Source organism: Chionomys nivalis, chromosome 15, assembly GCF_950005125.1.
Source record: "Chionomys nivalis chromosome 15, mChiNiv1.1, whole genome shotgun sequence".
In the NCBI taxonomy this organism is placed as follows: Eukaryota; Metazoa; Chordata; class Mammalia; order Rodentia; family Cricetidae; genus Chionomys; species Chionomys nivalis.
The window spans coordinates 54,378,340-54,401,368 of NC_080100.1; the positions used below are offsets into that span (position 1 = coordinate 54,378,340).

The window sequence follows — 23,029 nt, forward strand, 5'->3', positions numbered from 1 at the left end:
AACATTTTTACCTAAATTGCATCTGTTATAATTATCATTTTACAGTATTTTTGTGACTATTTGACAGTTATTTGTATGTCGTCACTGCAGGGCAGAGTATTGTTCCTGTCCTCTCTGATTTCCAGATCCTAGGGCCTGGCAGACATTGGTCTGTAACTCATTTCCTTCTCCTTTTTTCCCTCCAACCCTCCCTCGTTCATCCCATCTCATACCATCTCAAACTCATGGTCTCTTTTTCTTTTATTATCATTGTTACTAATATATGTGTACATAAATGCATAAATAGAAACTTCTGAGTCTATTTAGTTTAGCTTGAATGTATATGATTTCAGGGCTGACTACTTGTATTAGATAACTAGTTAGGGGGCTCATCGCTAGGGAAGACTAATTTTCCCTCCCAGCAGTCATGAACTGTTGTGTAAGGGTGGGTCCTGTGAGATTCCCCCTTCCATGTTAGCGTGTCTGTCCATATTGTGATTGATCAGGACTTGTTTAGGCAGTTATGTTTTTGTGGAATCATGGGTGAAACTTTCTTGCCATTTCTAGGAGACTCGATCTCATGTTGCCTATTTCTATATAGCCCACAGCTATAGAGACATGGTTTAAAAAATAAAAACAATATTTCTTGACACATTAAAATCATGTGAAGTTTAAATTTTAGTGTCGCTGAGTAATGTATTGTTGGAACAAAGTCACTCTTGCTAATTTGCTTATTTCTAGGCTGCTTTCATGCTTTGAATATTTTGATAGCATGCACAAAGTCCAACGGTTTTCTTGCCAGCCCTCAAGAGAAGGTTTCATGACCCTTGATTTGGAGCATAGAGATACTCTGTAACATTTGTTGGTGAATGATTGAGTTAATTGTTAACTTTCTGTGTGCCAGGCAGTTTTATACAGTACCTTATTTAATGTACAGTGACTAGGGGGACTATCTCAGTCAGTGTTCTGTGGCTGTGAAGAAACCCCATGACCATGACAGCTCTTATAAAAGCAAGCATTTAAACGGGGTCGCTTACAGTTACAAGATTTAGTCCATTATCATCGTGGCAGGGAGCATGGCGGCACACAGGCAGACATGGTGGTAGAGGAGCTGAGAGTTCTACATCATGGCGGCAGACATGGTGGTGGAGGAGCTGAGAGTTTTACATCATGGCAGCACACCGGCAGACATGTGCTGGAGAAGGAACTGAGAGTTCTACATCATGGCGGCACACAGGCAGACATGTGCCGGAGAAGGAGCTCAGAGATCTGCATCTGGATCTCCAGATCTGCAGGCCACAGAAAGGCAAATAGTCACAGGGCCTAGCTTGGGCTTTTGAAATTTCCAAGCCCAGCTCCAGTGATGCACTTCTTCCAACAACACCTACTAATCCTTCAAATAATGCCACTCCCTAAGCACTTAAATATATGAACCTAAGTGGGTCATTCTATTCAAACAGCCACAGGGATTGTAAGAGTAAAAGGCTTTTATTTTTTATTTTTTTTATTATTAAATTTTTTTCGAGACAGGATTTCTCTGTGGTTTTGGAGCCTGTCCTGGAACTAGCTCTTGTAGACCAGGCTGGTCTCGAACTCACAGAGATCCACCTGCCTCTGCCTCCCGAGTGCTGGGATTAAAGGCGTGCGCCACCACGCCCGGCCCTAAATTTTTTTTTTATTAAAAATTTCCACCTCCTCCCCACCTCCCTTTTCCCTCCCCCTTCCCCCACCTCCCCCACTCCCCTTCCCCTCCCTCTCCAGTCCAAAGAGCAGTCAGGGTTCCCTGCACTGTGGAAAGTCCAAGGTCCTCCCCCCTCCATCCAGGTCTAGGAAGGTGAGCATCCAAACAGGCCTGGCTTCCACAAAGCCAGTGCATGCAGTAAGATCAAAACCCAGTGCCATTGTCCTTGGCTTCTCAGCAGCCCTCATTGTCCACCATATTCAGAGAGTCTGGTTTTATCTTATGCTTTTTCAGTCCCAGTCCAGTTGGCCTTGGTGAGCTCCCAATAGATCAGCCCCACCGTCTCAGTGGGTGGGTGCCCCCCTTGTGGTCTTGACTTCCTTGCTCATGTTCTCCCTCCTTCTGTTCCTCATTTGGACCTTGGGAGTTCAGTCCATTGCTCCAATGTGGGTCTCTGTCTCTATCTCCATCCATCGCCAGATGAAGGTTCTATGGTGATATGCAAGATATTCGTTAGTATGGCTATAGGATCGGGCCATTTCAGGCTCTCTCTCCTCAGCTGCCCTAGGACCTAGTTGGGGACATCTCTCTGAACCCCTGGGAACCCCTCTAGAGTCAAGGCTCTTGCCAACCCTAAAATGGCTCCCTTAATTAAGATATATACTTCCCTGCTCCCATATCCATCCTTCCATTATCCCAACCATCTCATTCCCCCAAGCTCTCCCCATCCTCCCCTTCTCACTTGTCTTTCCCCATCTCCCCTTTCCCCCATCCCACCCCACCCCCCCAGTTCCCAATTTTTGCCCAGCAATCTTGTCTACTTCCAATATCCAGGAGGATAACTGTATGTTTTTCTTTGGGTTCACCTTCTTATTTAGCTTCTCTGGGATCGCGAATTATAGGCTCAATGTCCTATATTTATGGCTAAAAAACCAATTATTTTAACAAGTGAGAAACTAAAACTCTGATCCTCATCCCACCAGAGGAGAGCCAGAGCACAATTCAGGTTCAAACCCAAACTCCATGTCCTTTACTTGCTCTAAAATTTTGATGTTTTTAATCTGATATTTTAGATGTCTTTTTGTGACCCCAGTAGATAAGTGAAAGTTTTATTTTGCTCTTATTTATCATAACATAATAATATTTAAGAGCAGCAACCACACTTCTGCCACAGCATAAGCATTGTGCCTAATAAATGGTAGAGACTCTTGGAACTCACTGTGGAGGTCTGTAGAGTTCTAGAACAGTCAGGGCTACTCAGAGAAACCCTGCCTCAAAATAACCAAAACCAAACCAAAATAAAATAACAAAAAAAAAAAAAAGCAAGCAAACCAAGAAACACATAGACCCCTGGTTGCTTGCAGTAGCCAGGGATTTTTGAGGACAGGGATGAGATGATTGGCTTTTCTGAAGGCTCTGTAGGGACGCCCTTGATAACGGGTGGTGATGCTTATGTGGCTAGTGAGAGGGCGCCTGCTTCAAGAGGCATGGAGTACCACAGAGCCTGCTTTTGGGGTGTCACAACCTGATATCTCCAGTTTTATTAATATATGAAAAAAATTGCAGTTGATTCATCATGACATCTGAAATCCTACTTGCTTAAGTTAAAGGAATGTTGTGTTTCTTTAGAAAATGGCCACAGCCAAACTGTAGTCAGTTGAATTTAATTATCATTACCCTTTAAGGTTTAGCATCTCCTATGCCCTTGGTAAATTAGTGGACAAAATAGAAGGACAGAAGGAGTTCACCAAGTATATGCTCAGGCCTTTAGTTAGTTTCTGCAAAACACAATAAAATTAAGAAAAGATCTGTGGGTGGACTTTTAGGGGTAGGCAAGTGAATGCCTATGGACCATTGCTTAGTTTTGTTCATAGAATATTACTTGTGTGTAGTTGTGCCCATTTTCAAGGCTTTTCTTTAATTATATGTGCATGCGTGTGTGTGTGTGTGTGTCTGTCTGTCTGTGTGTCTATGCACCCACATGGGCGTGTGAATGCAGGTACCTGTTGAGTTCAGAAGAGGGCACCAGATCTCTTGGAGCTAGAGTAACAGCTAGAATAATAATGGTTGTGAGTCACTTGACATGGCTACTGGGAACTGAACATGGATCCTCTGTAAGAGCAGTACACATTCTTAAAGCCTGAGGCGTTTCTCCATCCCTTTTGTCCATTGTTTATGACTTGTCAGTACCTTGATGGTACAGTTACAGCTGCCTTACTATGGCCCAGAAGTCTGAACTACTTATTATCTGACCTTTTGAAAAAAAGATTGCAGGTCTGTGAAACTGAAGCCAAGAGAAAGTAAAAGGATTGCATATTATAAGGAAAGGAAATTTGAATATAAGAAACTTCTTCATATTTTGAGAAGATACTATATAATAAACAATAACTTTTGGTTCTTACTTTTTTTAGAGGTAAGCATAATGGAAATGAATTGACTATGTAGCAAGGTAACAATAAAACATTTTCTAGATATGGAGTTAAAACATAGACCACCTCATAAAGCAAATCGCTCATACTTGTGTGTATATGCATGGTATAAAATTTATTCCTCTTTGTTATCCCAAGTTCTGCTACTGGATATTCTTGTTGATTAGGTTATCAGTCACAGATCTGATGGTGGATGTATAATCGATAGAAAAATAAACACAGTAAACCACTAATGGCCATTGTGAAAGAGTAAGTGAGGAAAGGGGAAAATCTGGTGAATTTGAATAGGATCCAATAAAGGAAAGGGACAGTGAGCTGGGAGAGGCAGTAGCCGAGGATTGGAGTCACTGGAGGTCTTTTAGGCTTCCTCTCAGAGGAGGGCGATGCAGCTGTTAGTAGAGGCATTCTTTGGAATCTTGCTAACTGAGCTCTGCTGACATTGTAGACCTAGGTAGAATCCCAGAGTAGGTCCTCTGCACAGATGCGAGGCAAGGCTTCCTGCAGTCATCCACTACCTACAGGAGCGTCATCAGGAACGTCACTGATAGGTGACTCCTCCAGTCTCAGCCTAGCACTTCCGAGTCAGAAGTTTGAGAGTAGAGCCCAGGAACACATCTGTTTGACATTCAGTGTCCCCAAGTATCTGGATGGTCTTTGCACAGTGCAGGAGTCCTAGGCGTGGATCCTAAAGCCTAAGGTTTTTGTCTGGGCTTGGTTTCTTAGTTGCTGGGCCACTGTGGACAGCTTTCCTAGAGCAATAGAACAAATGACATAATGCACATCACTTTGTCATATAAATTCTATTGTTGCTGCTTTTTGGAAAGGCAACCGAAAAGAAACTCATCTACCTGAGTTTTAAAATGTAAAATACCTAAAAATTGTGCATCTTCCTTTAGTTTGTCATTATTTATATAAGGAATTTCAGATTTCCAAATTCCTCATCCTGCTAATTTTCTTGCACTTTGCTATGCAGAGATCATAAAAGAAGAGAATCTGCTCTTTCAAAGGCTGTTTGAGCCCTCCTTTTTGTTTTTGTTTTGTTTATAGGAAAGTAAACTGTTGTTTGATGGAAGGGATAATTGCCTTTAACGTGCAGAGTACTGTGCAGCGGTTTTGTCTTGCCACAGCTGAGCTCTCTCGCTTGGACTCAGATAGTCAGCCTCTTCGGCAGTTGCCCCCTGCACCCAGCCTTCTTGCTTGCTTCCTAGCTCCAGGCATTAGCAGGGTTGCTGTCTCCTGTGTGGTCTTTACGGAAAACAAGAACTAGGAACCACACGATTGGGATAGCTATAAACATCCAGAAAACTGCCAGATGTGCCCTGCCAGGTTTCTTGGTCCCTCCCTCCATCGTCCCCTTCAGCACACAATCTGCAGAGAAGGATTTAATTTTGCACTGGAGAGAGAATCTGCCTCTAGGTGGGAACCCACACTGGTCATAATGATGCTGATATAAAAGGCTAGCAAAACATCCAGCTCTCATTTCCTTCTTGGTGATAACAACTGTGGTGAAGATGAGCCCAACTAAGGTGCCCCTGTGGACCATCTGTGAGCACTGTGGTTTCAGGGCTGCCTGCCCCACTGTGTGCCGGATACAACTTGTGTGTGCATTTCTAAGGAAATGACGTCATTTGCAAAGCTTCTTGTGATAGTCACTAGCTCAAAAGCTATAGAGATCATGAAAACAGTCACTCCAGTAATTAAGAGAGTGAAAAGACCACCCACAGTAAAATGATGAACCATGGAAAAACTAAGAGCTGATTGCTTCAAGTCCCACAGATTATTTCTGTACCTCAGTTAAATATTATCATAACTTTTTTATTCAATAACTACGTTTTCATTGGGTCTGTCAAAAGGCTTCATCAGTCTGTATTTCTGAAAATACTACATGGTTATGGTTCAGAATCTTATCAAATAATTCATTACATAGCATATCTTGCTGTTATGAGGAGATGCTCTATATGACTACATATGAACGTAGCACAAGACAGCCTTGGAACCAGCATGGGCCCACTGTCCCTCCTTGCCTCATGGCTATGCCTTTGAACCACTGACATTAGGTTTGAATGCAAGACCTGGCAGAAGATAAATAAGTTGACCATTTTTTCCTTGCAGGACATTGTACACAGCGCTCATCCTTATGCCTGCTCGGTAGGAGTAAGATTATTAGTGATAGGAGTTTACCTTTTCTCCCCTTAATTACTTCTCCCTGTAGGATAAACCCAGATACAGATCTCATTTCCAAAGCTCAACATTCTATTTGGATTTGCTTTTAATAAAATATCTATGAAGTGTCTTCAGCATGATCCCTACTTAATGGGATTTAGTTGTTAAGCTTAATTCATATCAGATTTACTAAATGAGAGATCACTGTCAACTTATTGTTAATTGAATTCAATAAAATAAAGGCTTCTATAATTAATGTGAACTACTTAATCTTTTAGCTCCATGAATGAATATAATTTTCTGAACATAGATTTCTTCTCATTTAATGAATTTGTAACATTTTGAGGAAAATAAATGCATTGTTAGATCTTTTCCTAATAAGTCTTAATATGAAATTAAGTAAATCCAAATATTTAAAACACTACATAATGAAAAAGTAAAACATTAGACTAAAATGTTATTGTTTTGAGTATTAGCCAAAATTCATTGTAGGAGTAATTGAGAAGAGACAGTACAGCTGTTGAGTGACTTCTCCTGAGCTGAAGTAGACAAACATTTATGCAGTCCCTAAAGAGCAACACAGGAGAGCCACAGAACAGTCCCCTCAGATCTGTCCGGGTGAACCTGCAGTGACACAAAGGCCACTGTGCCTGTGAACTCTACCCTGGCTTCTTAGAGATGCCCTATCCACTGAGCTTCCTACCCTACCTGCAGGCAGTCCGCCAGGGGAGCCCTCTTCTCCAGCCATTGTTTGTGCTTATGTAACCTTGGAGAGGAGCTTTGGGACTCTTGTAACTTTGGTGAGATTCTATTTCGTTGATTCTTATGAGTCCCCTCCTTCTTCCAGAAGGGAAAGTTTCAGTTCAGAGGACAAATGATCTGCAACAGTACAGAGTAGTGCCTGCAGTGTCAGCCTGTGCCTTGGACTCCCTGCAAGCCAGCTGCATTTCTGGGCCTTGTTTGTATACATGAACTGACAAGCTTGGGCTAGATGGAAAAATCCAAGTTCACTTAACTGTTAATTCTCTGATTCTGTTTACTGTAATATAATGTCAGAAAATTCCCCCTTACTTCTATTTGGAAGGTGTAAGTGTTCACAAGAGTTGATAGAGCAGCTAAATGAATACACTAGGACCCATCGAGCGATCCCTCATCCCGCTGCCTTAGGACCAGTCATGCCCCTCTGCACTTGCAACTACTCATTTCTCTAATGACTCTAAACAAATCCTAGACACTGGGCTCTCACTAATTGCACCACTCCTCTGCCCTCTGTGTGGCTCGCACCTTGGAGTCCTGGAAGCAGTAGTTAAGTCATCAGAAAGATTCCTTGTGCATTTCCTCGGTTTTTCTCATGGTGGTTTCATGCAAAACTGTGGTGAGCTATGACAACTGGGATGCTGACACTGACACAATAGACTGGGCTTACTCAGATACCCAGTTTTACCTGAACATATATATGTGTGTGTGTGGCGTGTGTGTGTGTGTGTGTGTGTGTGTGTGTGTACACGTATATGTGGGGGTCATCTGTAAAATATTCTCATATATATTGTGTATCTATAGCCACAAACACTATAGTTACCAGTGAGAAAAGTGATTGGCTTGCTACCTTTATTGTGCTCTCCACAAAGCCTGTCTGTCCGTTTTCCCTTATTTCTTGAGCGTGTACCAGAGAACCATAATTGTAAGTAAGTGTCTTGTGTCTGCCCCACCACAGTCCTGAGTTCTTGATTTGAGGGAGGCTTAAGGATATTCTTTCAAAACCTTTATCTTCTCTGGTAAGGCTGTGTCTCAGATAACCTGTTTCCATGGTTTTCTGCAGAACTTAGAGACCCATTTCCTTAGCACTAGTATGCATCTCAAGATGATGGAGCCAGTGAGATGACTGAGTGGGCACAAATACTCTATAAGTATAAGGGTGAATCCTAACCCCAAATACATACAAAATGTCAGGAATGTGGGTACCTATAACCTTTAGCATCTGTTGGGAGATAGAGGCAAGTCCCAGAATTCAAAGAGAACTCAGGTTTAGTGAGAGACCCTGTCTCAAGGCAATAGGATGGTGAGCAATAGAGGAGGAAGACACTTGTCCTGCACTTACTTCTACACATATGCACGTGGGCGCATACAACATATGCACACACTAAATAGTGATGTCTAAGATGAAATGTAACTCAAGATTGTAAACGCATACATACCCTCCACACCTTTAAATCATGATCATAGAAATATTTCAAATCCCAGGGGAAAAGATGCACTAAAGAACATCTGGGGAGCAGGTCACAGTGGCACGTGCTTGTGATCTTCCCTCTTAGGATGCTGAGACAAGGGAATCTTGAGTTGGAGTCTAGCCTGGGCTGTATTGCCAGCCTCTGTCTCAAAAAACATCCTGAAATATAGGGAAAATGAAAATTTAGATTAATGATCTAAATATTAATTTAACAACTTTCATCTTAATAAAAATTAATATGCTTATGATTATTGAAGGTAAGTTGGATTATGCAAGAGGCTTTCTACTGAAGGCATGGGACTCAGAAGCTACAAACAGAAAATGTGTAGGTTTGACTATATATGTGTAATATATATTATAATTGTATATATATTAAAAATTTTGTAATAAAGGTTCAATAAATTGTTTGCAAGAAAACTGAGTAAAAACATACTTACATGTATAATGTGTCATACATACTCTTTTGCAAGTTAATTTTTCTAGGGCATAGACATTATATTTTTATCTCTAATAAGTTATTTCTGATATGAAAAGAGTTGGTATAATTCCACAAGAAAATGCCAAGTAAATATCAAATACTTCACAGAAGAATGTCTATTACCAGTCACATAAGTAGACATTTGCTTTCAGTAAGACGTAAGAATGCTATGAGAGCTCCTTCAGCCAATAGCCTTTAAGAAACCAGCCCACTTGGGTATGGTCTCTTATACTATAAATGCAGCTGTAAAGCATGTGCTCACTCTCTCACTTCCGGCTCTCGGTTCCTGTTCCCTGTTCGTGCAGAGGACTGTGATCTGGGACTGTGATCAGTGAGTCTACCCTTAAATAAATAACCCTTTATTGTATGTAATTCTGAACTAGAGTAGGGTTATTTTGTAACTTCTGTCATCATAAGAAAGCAGAAATTAAAACAAAAACTGAAACTTTAAAACTCATCAAATGGACAAAATGAAAATCAGTACTCAATATTAATTAGATACGAAAGAGAGAGGGGCCTCATGGAAGGCTCTACCATGGCATCTTGGCTTGCCACAAACCCAAAGACAGCAGAGCCACACAACTGCGGACTGAAACTAAGTGCCAAATAACTCCTTCCTCTTTGTAGACTGATTTTCTTCCAGCTATTTTGTCTTATTGGGAAGCTAACTAAAACACTTAAATTAAATCATTAAAATAAATTAAAAAGTATTACACTGTTCAAATGCATAAACAGTGAGAGTCCCAACATTCAGCTCTTCTCTACTTCCACTCTGTAACCATTTTAAACAAGCACATTTTCCTTTTCCCAGAGTTTTAGCAAACACACATATGTATCTCTCTCCAATGAACCTTGTCATATATATAATATGGTCCTAGAGATTGTCCTGTACAGATTTTTACCATCTTCTGTTATGTCATTGTAGACTTAATCCCTTCGCTATATGATATTGCAGAACCATGTCATAGCTGGCATTTTAAAAAACTTTTTTTTGCTAAATAATTTAGATTGATTATGTAATATTCTTCAAAAAATTCAGCTATAATGACTCTCCCAGATTCTGTGTTCTCATACTTTGGTTTTCTGTGATACAGATCTCCAACAGTGTAACCACTGTATCAAAGAGTAGGTGTGTTTTTAAACTTAAGATATATTGACAAACTACCCCAGGAAAAAGCTGTATCAAGTTATATTACTGTTAGGAATATTTTCCTAATGCGAGTTCTCCGCCGATGCAAAATTCCCAATCAAGCCAAATCAAAACAAGCCAAATTAAGAAATATCCAGGTTTAATGGGAGTTCTGCACTCTCGGGTGGCCCCAATGGGGGAACTGGGAAGCTGTGCTACGTGACCACCGGGAGGAAAAAAGGAGACCACGTGTTCCTGTTTTGGGAGTTCACTTAAATATTTTTGGAAGTGGCCTGCTGGGATTTGTTTCCAGAGTGCTAAGTCTCAGGGTCATGGGGCTAGGATAGATGCAGGGGCCTGGGGCCTAAGCTCCCAACTTAACATTCCAGACTCTTTGGATATAGGGGTGACAGAAAATTGGTGTGGTAATTATGACAAACATTTAGGCTCTCTTTGGAAAAAAGGGCGTAGGCTCAAATCTGGCTACTTCCTGCAGGCATGGGGCAGTGTGGGGAAGGGGAGAGCCAGGTGTCCACGTTCAGCGAGAGGTGTGGCTGGAAAGGTTTTCCATGTACTGTCATCCTGGAGATGCCAGGCATCTGTTCCTTGGGGGAGATGAGAAGGCAGGTGTCAAGTGTCTTGAGTAGGTGCCTGCTTGAGCCTGGAGAGATGGTACCAGCATGGGTGTCCCAGGAACTTGCAGCTGAGGGGGTGGTGAGAATTACCATGTGAGGTCCTGTCCATCAAGGTTCGAGAGACCTGGGAGTTAACTGTTTGAGGAGTACTCTGTCCCCTGGGGAGAGTGGGGCAGGTTTAGGGACATTAGGGTCCACTGGTGTGGTGGCAGGAAGACAACTGTCAGTGTGTGAACGGAGAAGGGACCTTAAAAGGGAGAGGAATTTTAACTGGGAGGTGATGGTTAAGGAGAACAGGCCTGCCATAAAGCAGCTCAAAAGGGCTCAGGCCCATAGGGGATGTGGGGTGGCCATGAGGCGAGTCAGGACAATGGGGAGAAGGAAAGGCTGAGGTAACCTGAGTTCAATGGAGAGCTTGGTTAGCTGTTGCTTGATGAGTCCATTGTCCGTCTAGATGGTTTGTGAGACACCAAACCAAGGAGTAATGTGGTCCAGGAGTACTTGAGCCACCACATCTGCTGTTTCCCTGGAGACTAAAAACTTCTATCCAGCCTGTAAAAGTATCCACAAGTGTTAAGAGATAATGAAGTTTTTTATGAGTAAGCATATGGGTGAAATTAACCTGCCAATCTTTGCCCAGTTGGTGTCCATGAAGCTGGTGTAGAGACTGAAGTACGTAAAGAGCCCCTTGTGGGTTGGCCTGGGCACACGTCTGGCAGGAGGAGTGAACCTGTAAAATAGAATCTTGGAGGTGGGTGGTATTAAAAGGGACTCCAAGAAGCGGAACAACGCTTCAGGGAAGCGGCTAAGGATATCTCCACTCAGTAAAGGTGCTGGGCAAGCCGGTATCCCTAAGAAAAAACGAGAGAAAAAAATTGTCCTGCAAGATGCAGGGCAGTGGCAAAGTTTTAAGTGGCAAGGAACGGGTACCGTCTTTTATAATTTTTTTTTAAAATGCTGCAAGATCCCCGGTGGCAGTAGGCAGCAGAAATGCTGTAGGTCCCAAATGGTGGTAGCGGGCCATGTGGCGGCAGACAGCGGGCCCTGAGAGCAGCCAGTCCCAGGCAGGGAGACACATGGCGGGCAGGCAGGAGACATAGACATGGATAGACACGATTTGCAGAGTGAGGTTGAATATTTATTCAGGGGGTTATGAAGGGGGAAGGGAGAAGGGAGAGAGAGAGAGAGAGAGAGAGAGAGAGAGAAAGAGAGAGAGAGAGGGAGAGAGAGAGGGAGAGAGGGAGAGGAGGAGAAAGAGACAGAGAAGGGGGAAGCGGAGAAGTGGGGAGAGAGGCAGAAGCGAGGCCTCTCTGAGAATAAGATGAAGAAGAGAGTGAGCTCAGGCCAGAAGCTGAAGATCAGCCTGCCTCAGCGGATGGGGGAGGGAATGCACATGGCTTGTCTCTTAAAGAGACAGAAAACCATAACACCATCTACCCCCATAGCTGAAACTGGTGAGGGAAACTTAAGGCCCAAGTGAGAATAAAAGTAATGGATTTACCTACCACTTGCAGCTTTACCTTGGGCTTGGAGAGGGCTATGGGATAAGCCAAGTCTGGGCAGTGTCAATCCTCTGCAAGGCTGAGACGTTTGAAGGCTAGCACACTTTCACTTGCTGATGGCGATGAGGCTGGACCTCCGTGACTTGGCATAGAGGACAAGCCCGCACGGGGGCATTGTGATTTCCAGTGTCCAGGTAGCTGGCAGATAGGGCACAACCTTGGAGCAGGTGTAGTGCAATATCGTGCCATGTGACCATTTAGGCCACACTTGAAAGAGTTGGCCTGTGAGGTTGACTTAGGCTGAGGTTTACCAGGATAGAGCCTTGTGACTGGTTTCCCTTGTCCCCATTTCTGTGACCGCAGAGCAGCTGCTAAGGCCTGGGCCTGTAGCTTTGTCTGTCAGGAAGACTCAGCTGATTTCTTTCGGGCATTAAAAACTTTAAAGGCCATTTTCACCAGTACCTGTATAGGAGTTTGGGGACCATCCTCAGCCTTTCTTAACTCTTTCCTAATATCTGGTACTGACTGAGGAAAGATGGGTAAGCAGAGGATTAGTAGAAAAAGAACCTAGCTGCTTTTTTATCTGAGAGAAATTTGGAATAGAAAAGGGAACATGGGATGGGCTAGCCCAGTGTGCAGAGGGGATCCAGGAGTGGAGTGGTGAGGTAGGAGGGGGAGGGAAAGGTGGAAGTTGACCTTGAACCTCCGAATTGGGGAGGGAGGGGAAAGAATGTTGCTCTTCAGGGAGTTGGGGAGGGGCCAATGCCTCTGGCAGCATGGTGCTGCCAGAGACACTGGCTACTAAGTGTGGAGGGGAAGAGCCCAGAGACCAAAATCCTTGAACATATGTAAGCTCTGTCTGTTTGTCTTTATGGCGACAAATATATATATTAGGTCCTGGGGGGTGGTAAACTCAAGACTTAGTACATAGAGAAATTAGCCATTTGGGACAGATTGTATGAGACAGGCTCAATTTTAAAAGATTTTTTGTAAGAGGCATTACAGGGGCAACAGTGGACCTGGCTTTGAACTATAAATGCCAATTTTAAAGTCTATGCCCAACCACATGACCTAAGTCCACTCCAGCGCATCCACTAAAATGGATTAGGTCCAAATGGGGCCGTGGAAATTGAATGCCTGGCGTCCCAAAACAAACAGATTTTCACCTCGGCCAAGCCCAGTCTTACCGGTCTGACCTCCGCTGGGAATTGAACCCCTGGCATGGGCTGCAACTTTGACAGGAATCTGAAAAACGACAAAAATACGTACGAATGGGTCCCCCCAAAACCCAATAGCATAGACAAGAAAAGGGACTCACCAAGATGCAACCACTGTAGCTCAGAAGCCGGTTTAAACGTGGCATGGAGAATTTGAATTGTAGACTAGGGGGGCTTTCAACAAAGGCCTGCCCTGTCTCAGTGGGACCTCCAAGATGTTAGGAATGTTTTCCTAATGCGAGCTCTCCCCCGATGCTTATTCCCAATCAAGCCAAATCAAAACAAGCCAAATTAAGAGATATCCAGGTTTAATGGGAGTTCTGCACTCTCGGGTGGCCCTGATGGGGGAACCGGGAAGCCATGTTATGTGACCACCAGGAGGAAGAAAAGGAGACCACGTGTTCCTCTTTGGGGAGATCACTTAAATATTTTTGAGAGTGGTCCTGACCTGGCCTGCTGGGATTTGGAGTCCAGAGTGCTAACTCTCAGGGTCAGGGGACTAAGATAGATGATGCAAGGGGCTGGGGCCTAAGCTCCCAACTTAACAATTACCACTAAGCATGGCTGAAAATATACCTCTTTGAAAGGTTCTACCTCCAATTAGTATCAGGGTGGCAACCAAACCTTTAATACATGGACCTATGGGGGCATTTAAGATACAACCCAAAACAACAAGTTACAATTTTTTATTATGTTGAGAAACAAAAGAAATTATAAATATAGATCAAAAAGAAAAAATTTGATTAAAAATTTATTGCCACAGATTTCGATGCTCATCGTAAAATTAAATAAACAGAAAAAACCCACTTGTTATTGTATTACTCTTATCTGGAATATTTAGTTCAAGTATTTCTCTACGACTCTTTAATTCATTGTATTCAGTTGGTAGTGTTTACAGGTATGGTTTACCCATTATAGTGTCTGCCCAGCAAAGGGACCGTGAATGGGAAGGTGGAGATCCAAGAGCGGTGCTTGCTTCCCCATATCCCGAGTAACCTTGCTTCAGCTGGATAGTGTGCAATCTGTTTCTACTGTAGTTCTTTCTGATTGTTCATTGTTACTGTCCCTCTTTTAATGACACATTGAACTGTGAAAAACCCACTTGCTTCATTCTTTAAACTAATTTAATTTCAACGGAGAAATTCTTCGGCCCAAATAAATAAGTACACATGGATAAACCCAGAAACCCTGATTCAACATGTCCAATCAACTGCTTCTACATGTTAAGATACGTTCTTAGGAAATGTCCACACAATTCAACATGTCCAATCAACTGCTTCTACATGTTAAGATATATACATTCTTAGGAAATGTCTACACAATTCAACATGTCCAATCAACTGCTTCTACATCTTAAGATAGATACGTTCTTAGGAAATGTCTACACAATTCAACATGTCCAATCAACTGCTTCTACATGTTAAGATAGATACGTTCTTAGGAAATGTCTACACAATTCAACGTATAAAATCAACTGCTTCTACATGTTAAGATCTGTTCTTAGGGAATGTCTACACAATTCAATGTGTCCAATCAGCCGCTTCTACATGTTAAGATCTGTTCTTAGGGAATGTCTACGCATAGATTAAAAAAAAAAATAGAGAGAGGCTGACCAGTGAAAAATAATTAGTTAAGAAGTGACTCTCATACCTGTTTACAAAGCCTTCTTTAACTTCATATCAACATGTGCCGGCAGCTCTACTCTAAATCAAAACATATTGGTGAACATTATCAAAAATACAAACAACAGTGAAGCAAACAGAATCCCTAGGGATTTGAAATGCACCTAACAAACTCAGCCTCTTGCAAAATACCTTTATTATTCAGAATGGAACCGGGGGTTGTTCCACACACAGTGAGTCATCTTTAGGCAATAGAACCTCCAGGGGCATTTCTTAGCCTCTGTGTGGTGCAATTGTCAGGATGTTTTTAGCTCTGACAGGTAAATAAGGAGGTTGCTGCAGCCACCATCTTGGGCTGAAACTACACAGTGAAAACTTGGAGTTGCGATGCAGAAGTTTTTGTGCTGCCCTTGCCCCTACCCCCACCGGCTCCCCACCCCCATCTCATTTCTCTACGCAGAGTTGCTTTGCTTCCCCAGAACAAATCTGGATTTACTTAATGCCAGTGTTTTCTGTTTTTACTGTTTCCCGAGGACTCAAATGTTAAGTATTAGTACGGGTAACTCCTGTTTCTTACTCATAGCCTTGTATTTACTTATTTATGAGAAGAAAATCCCACCCCATGTTTGCACTTGTTTTTTAAATTGACAAACACAGTTTGACTTTGTGTCTGCTTCCCCCCCTCCCAGGAGGATTTAGAGCTGCCCGTGGATGGTTCCGAAGTGATGGAGTCCACCACAGCGTCGGAAGTGATCAAATACGAGTATCACGTCTTATACTCCTGCAGCTACCAAGTGCCCGTTCTTTACTTTAGGGCAAGCTTTTTAGGTAAGACCGTGTCTAAAGCTGAAAGTAAATTCATAAAATTTATATGCAAGACAGGAAACGTACTTGGAAAGTCATTCTTGAAAGGAAAAAAAAAAGTGGAGTTAAAAATAAAAAAAAAAAATGCTGTGGGTGAGGTAAGGTTTAACCAGTAAAATTTCTCATGCTTCAGAAAGAAAATCAAGACTTCACAGTGAATGACATCATCCCCACCTTAAATCTGATCTTCATGGTTTTTGGCCTCTTGCCTGGAGTTGACTAAACCCCCTGGCCCTGCTTGACTTTAAACAAGTACCAACAACTTAAGACTGCAATGTTTATTTACTTGTAACTTTGCAGTAAAAATTTCTCTCTCTCTCAAGTGATGCCATTAGGTCAAAATCTCCTAAGCTTTCTTCACCAATAGCTTACGATTACTTCAAGCAACGTTTATTAGTTAGCTTAAGGTGTATTTAAAAGCGGCAGTAACATGTCCTTTAGCCATCTATACATCTCAAATGCTGTTACTTAACTCATTCTCCTGCCAAGAAGGTGAACACTCTGTCTCCTTGGAGGCCTCTACTAATAAAGCTAATTTAGCGGCAACCGCGTGGTGTCCTCCCCTTGCAGCTCAGGGAGACTTGGAATATGCACAGACTAAACTGGGTCAGCTTCAGGATGCCTGTCCTGCTCCCGAGACTCCTCAGACCCAGCCCACCTCTTACCCCGAGTCTCCTTTTGTACATGGCTTTCTCAGTCACCCTTTGCATTTGGAGGACACTTCTGGATAGCTAAGACATCTGAATTTAGCCAATGATATTTTATTTTTAATTAAAAAGTAGCTAAAGCTGCTTTCAATATGTATGTGGTGGGTTAATCACGCGCTGCCTTATATTGTTTAATGGTCTCTAGATTTTGCAGTGCTGGCAGCTTAACAAGCACTTAGGATTTAAAACAAGAGCAAATTCTTATAGACTCCCTGGCGAGAAGATTCTAATCTGAGGTGCAGTTCCTGAGAACTGACAATTTGGGGTAAATTTTCAACCTGGGACTTGAGGACTAAGGACACTGATGGCTTACTAACTCTCAAGCCCTTGCTGCAGACTCATCTGCATGGTTATTACTAACCTTTAAAACACTCGCCTTGTTGTAATTATATTTGATTTAGAGTCCAGAGATTAAAGAGGACTCCTTGTCTGTCGCTGTTGCTGTACTCTCTGCTAAAAGGTGGCAGATATATTTGTTACGCGGGGTGGAGGTAATGGGGACTGCCTTTCTTGGTTCTAGTTTGCAGTGGTCTCTCTACCTAGCACCGTCTAGATTCAAAGGAAGTCGGGGCTGCAGGTAGAGGACACAGGAGGTGATTCTGGTTCGTCAGTACTGTTCTCTCATATAATCAGTACTGTCTGTAAGCAGTTAATCACCAGAGACGCCTTCCCAGAGACAAAACCAGTCGTTTAGCTTGTCAGCATCAGGAATGTGAGGTGTTGAAACATGGCTGCTTCTAGTTGGAAGTGGGTCTTGCCGAGGCTGGCTGATGAGCTCACACTGGCACTATGCTCTGCGCGTGCCAACAGCTCCCCTTACAGCACAGCACAGTGATTGTTCCTGCAAGTCCAATTATACTTTAATGACATTAGTGTGCTGCCTGCGTGCCTTTCTGCATGATGATTTTGGTTCTTAAAACACTCATACACAAGTAGCATTCGTGGTTCTATTTATAGAATTTAAGATGTCCTTCATTTATGGCTTATAAAGAAAACCAGAGGTCATTTATTTTATGTGGAAATGTTTTCCCTACCTCTCATTCTGTCTTGTCTAAATTTTTTTTAGTTCTTTTTATTCCAGAATTCATTTAGTATTTGTTTAGACCCATTGAAATATGAATTCATTTTTTATAAAGCATATCAAAATGTTTTCTTGTGGAGAAAAATGAAAAAGCTTCTTTCCTTTATCATTCTTGTACTTTTAATTTTTTGTTTTTACCTAACTTAAACTCAGGGACATTCTAAAAGTATATCATTCTTCACTCATGAGTCATAATTTCTCATTTATTCTCCCCAGTCCAGTCCTTTTCATGGCCGGTTATCCTGTTTGTGCGTTAGCAATCGCTGATGTTGTGGAAAGTGTATTCCTAATGTCTTCCTTATTTCAGGCCCAGGGTTTTCTTTGTCTCCTTCTAAGAGAATCCGACCTAGAAGCAGGATGATTGTAAAACTTCAAGCCCAAAGGTCTTTTCTTTCTTTCTGTCTTTCTTTCTGTCTTTCTTTCTGTCTTTCTTTCTTTCTTTCTTTCTTTCTTTCTTTCTTTCTTTCTTTCTTTCTTTCTTTGTTGTTGTTGTTGTTGTTGCAAAAATAGTTCACTTGTCTTGTTTGTGATGGAAGTTAGAGTTTCTTTTCCATCTGTTAGTAAATATCAGTTTCTCTGCTTAAGTTTGAATTTTCTTTCTGCATCTTTTTTTATAAAGTGGAAAAGCAAAGCAGAGGGTTGGTGATTCCCATTCACATGGATGTTGTCTCTGATAACTGATTGAGATTTCTACTGGATCGCTTTTGTTTCTTGAAATGCAAAACTCCTGTACTCTGAATTCCCTTTCTGCCTCTGTATGACCCAGTGTCTGCCAAGACAGCTGTCCTGCCCACTGCCCTTGTTACTCCCATGTCCTATGTCATATACCCATCCTGGGTGTCCTCTTGTCACCTCAAACTGCAGTATAGTCAAGTGTCTGCTTATCTGCCCGTAGATGATCTCCACACATATAACAGTAGTAAAGGGTATTAATGTCATCACCTCCACAGTGAGAAGCTTTGTTTGCGGACTCTGCGTGGCACTAACATGGCATTTTGACACATCCACACCCCACTCATCTTGCTAATTTTGTTGCAGTGTCAACTGTAGGGAAGCATCAACAAATGCTTGTTGGATGAATCAATAGTGAAGAATCTCTAAGCACTTCTGAATATAGCCAAAAGACGGAAATATCGTGAGCACAGTCCTGTTCTGCTGCTGGGACAGGCCTTAAGGAAGAAGCAATGTTGTCCTCTCCAGGAGGCCTAGGGTCCAAACCATTTATCCATGCTTACAGTCTAATCTGTTGTTCCTTAGAGACACTAGAAATAGTAGACAAAGAAAAATGCAACATCCTGCAGACCCAAAGCTTGAATCCAGCCTAGCTGAGCAGCTGTGCTTTCTCCGTAAACACGTATCTTTATTTGATTCTTGAAGGCACACAGCCAAGTTCAGATAGCATTTGACTTCTAGATGGCTCTGGTATTAATCAGGCTCATAGGACCGTTGCTCCTTCTTCTCCTCATTTATTTTCTCATCTGCTATTACTACGACTGCTATTACTATTGAAAGAGGTCTCACTCTGTAGTCTGGGCTGTCCTCCAACTACAATCCTCATGCCTCGGCCTCCCAAAAGCTTGCTTACGGGTGAGCACCACCATGCCTACCCAGGAGCTTGGTTCCCAAAGGGAACCATGGACTGGGGAGAAGTAGGTCCTTCTCAGTGTACTGTTTCTCTGCTTTTGTCATTGTAGGTTTGGGCAGGGCAAAGTTAACAATGTTTGCCATCCAGTTTTTGAGAGGCTGCGAATATAAAGCATAAACAGTCTTGGTTTTGAGAAATGCCTTGTGGTCTATGAGTCTATCCCCATAGAGTCCCAGCATATATGATGGTGTTTACTTTTTCTACCTTTTCCACTTGTGTGGTGCTGGAGATTGCATGTGCCATCGTGTGCCCTTCTAGTTGGCCTACCCAATGTTTTTCAAGCACTCTGTATTTGAGTCATTTGTACCATGACAAAGTGTAGTAAGAGCTGCGGGCCTCTTCCCACAGCCCGGCTCATGGTTGCCTGGCTAGCTTATGCCCCAAAATAACGACACACAAACTCTATTCTTTTAAACACTGCTTGGCCCATTTCTGTTCATGTGTGTAGCACCCCAAGGAGCGCTTACCGGGAAGATTCTAGCCTACGTCCATCCTGGGTCGGAGCTTTATCGCGTCTGCCGGGAGAGGGGAGCATGGCGCATGGCGTCTGCTCCAGAGAGCAGAGCTGTCGAGTCTGAGCTCACTTCCTCTTCCTCCCAGCATTCTATTCTGTTTACTCCACCCACCTAAGGGGTAGCCTATCAAATGGGCCAAGGCAGTTTGTTTATTGACAAATGACCTTCCTGCATCATTTCCCTTTTTTCTGTTTAAACAAAAAAAAAAAAGGAAGGCTTTAACATTAACATAGCAAAATTACATATAACAAAACAGTTATCAAGTAAAAATTACAATATTTACATCTATTTTATCTTTATCATAACTAAGGAAAACTATAACTATAACTATCTATCTATTATTCAACTCCATCAAAGACTCGAGAAGAATACAATATTACCTAAGCAAACAAAAAGTAAGCAACTTCCAAACTCTAGAAATGACAGAGACATCTCACTGCCTGGACAGTCACCCAAAGTTCCTCTGTACCGTTGGGGCATCCATCTTTGGCCTAAAGGTCCATAGTATCCAGAGACGTTTCCATGAAGCAGGAAATTTAAAGGCAGTTCAGTCACTATCTGCTGTGTCCTGCAGAATGTCTCACATAAATTCATGTCTCTTTCATGAATCAGGAACCCCAAAAGATCATCTCACCTTTAGGCAAGTTCAGCAGTCCTCTCCCTGCGGGTTCTTTGTGTCCAGTTTATACAATAGTCCAGGCAAGAGCAGTTTCTTGCCCAAATAGCTATCAAACTCCATAAGGTGCCTCTTCGATGCCCGTCTTCTTTCTTCTTGAAGTAGATTGGTGCTGCCAGGAGCAGAGTGTCTCATTGTCATGAAAAACCCTAAGTTATTAAAGCACTTAAAATGCCATATTTTATAATCTTTGAAAGATATGAAGAATGCCTATCTAAAATATATCTATGTACATCTAGAAAATCTAACTAACATGACTACAAGCTTGACTATTATTGATAATTATCCATTAACAACCTATATACATTACATTTTTAAGTGAACTACACAATCACAATACCTTAATCAATATCAGAAAATTGACCTTAAATTTATATCAATAAACCAAGATTCATATCAATGCAAATTACTCACATCTATATCATCTCCCTCTTTAAATGTAAAAGAACATTTATAAACAATATATGGGAACATGGGCGCAGGTTTTTCTCTCCAAACTGCTTCCTGCTGAATGGGGGCGCTGTTATTCGGGTCTTTTATGGGATAACCTGTCTGCTAGGTTCATCTCAGTTGGCAGTTGAGCGAAGCAATTTTTTAAGGGTGTTCACAGCAACCCTTCAGGAGGGCGTGGTCTATCATACCATATCGTGATCAAAGAAGCAATCCACAGTGTCTCATCTTCTGTGAAAACAAAAGAAGAAACTCTTTTCCAAAGTATCATATCCTTAGATCCAAATTCTGAAGTCAAGGTATTTTGAAAATATCTATCTTGGATTAGTTCAGCAGCATTTATAAACAAATATCTTTTAGCAGATGTTGCTCTTTCCTCAGCATTCAAACAATTCAAAGAGAGCATAATAGCATACAGTATCAAGATTCTCTGTGTATTTTCCATCTTTGTGCAGCTTTATTTTAACTCTATTTTGTTTACTTTTACTTTTATTTTATATTTTCTGTATATTTTCGTCCTGGAATAACTCTTTAGACCAGGCTGTCCTTGAACTCACAGAGATCTGTCTGTCTCTGCCTCCCAGGCAGTGGGATTAAAGGCGTGTGCTACCACACCTTGAAGTCACAGAGGTCAATCTCCCTCTGTCTCCTAAGTGTTGGGATTAAAGGTGTGTACTACCACACCCAACTGCTTTCTTCCTTATTTTTTTTAAGAACTTTTAGCCTGCATATACTTTTAACACACTGTAAACAATTTAGAAATTTTCTTTGTCTTTGAATCTCTCTTTACTGTATATCTCTCTTTTTCTGACCACATGAGTCTTTAATTTACCAAGCAATATCAGTAGGACGAAAGCCGTGGCTTTGACGGCCGGATCCAGCACATTCCTTAGCTTTCCAGCCTCATGGCTGAGGTACCGGCTGTAGCCATGTTAATCACCACAACTCTGTGGCGTTTCAAGGTCCTTGCCAGCAAACAAGCTACAACATTCAAATGCTCTCTCTGTAGCTGACCTCCTGCCTCAGAGTCAGAGTTTGCCTTGGCAGGACGGACCAGAATGCCAGCATTTTAAAACAGCACAACTTTTTTCCTGCTACGGCTGAAAACCGAAAAGCATGCCTTCAGCTTTTCACCAACACCGTTTTAAGTATTTCGTGGCAGGACCTCTTAAATGAGCTGCAAGGTTTCACAGCTGAAGCTGAGTCAGGAAGCCTCTCTTAGATGAGAGCACTTGCTTGCCTCTAGCAAGCAGAGCAGACCCGAGAAATTGCTGCTACCAAGAAAACACGCTTTACTCTATTCTTTCCCAAGCTTTCTCAGGCTTTCTGTGGATGCAGTTATCCACGTGGGCGCCATCTGTAGTAAGAGCTGCGGGCCTCTTCCCACAGCCCGGCTCATGGTTGCCTGGCTAGCTTATGCCCCAAAATAACGACACACAAACTCTATTCTTTTAAACACTGCTTGGCCCATTTCTGTTCATGTGTGTAGCACCCCAAGGAGCGCTTACCGGGAAGATTCTAGCCTACGTCCATCCTGGGTCGGAGCTTTATCGCGTCTGCCGGGAGAGGGGAGCATGGCGCATGGCGTCTGCTCCAGAGAGCAGAGCTGTCGAGTCTGAGCTCACTTCCTCTTCCTCCCAGCATTCTATTCTGTTTACTCCACCCACCTAAGGGGTAGCCTATCAAATGGGCCAAGGCAGTTTGTTTATTGACAAATGACCTTCCTGCATCAACAAAGCTGCCTTTTCTCATTGTTTTTATTGTTTCATGGGCTTTTTATGTCCCATTTTTCCTTGATGGACTTGTCTGGTAGCAAATGGCAAATGTTGGAAATGTGGCTTAAAGAGTCTATTTATACCAAATGCCCTGATCTCACCAGAATCATGGTTTAAACATCCATCCTTACTTCTTTACTAGAGATTTTTATATTTATTCTAGATTGAATTCTGACTTATTTATTCCATTTCCTTTTTTTCTTTCCCTTTGTTCTTAATCTTTATTGAAAAAATGGACCAAATAGATCTTCTCA

The 23,029-nt window shown here is 42.2% G+C and overlaps 1 protein-coding gene across 1 annotated transcript in view; it reads left to right on the plus strand.

Moving 5' to 3' along the window:
• Atg10 (autophagy related 10) overlaps window positions 1–23,029 on the plus strand; it is a 296,373-nt gene that overhangs the window by 165,028 nt on the left and 108,316 nt on the right. Inside the window, exon 4 of the mRNA XM_057789739.1 lies at window positions 15,752–15,890. Within this exon, the coding sequence (XP_057645722.1) occupies window positions 15,752–15,890 (139 nt within the window). The remainder of the gene's footprint in view (window positions 1–15,751; window positions 15,891–23,029) is intronic.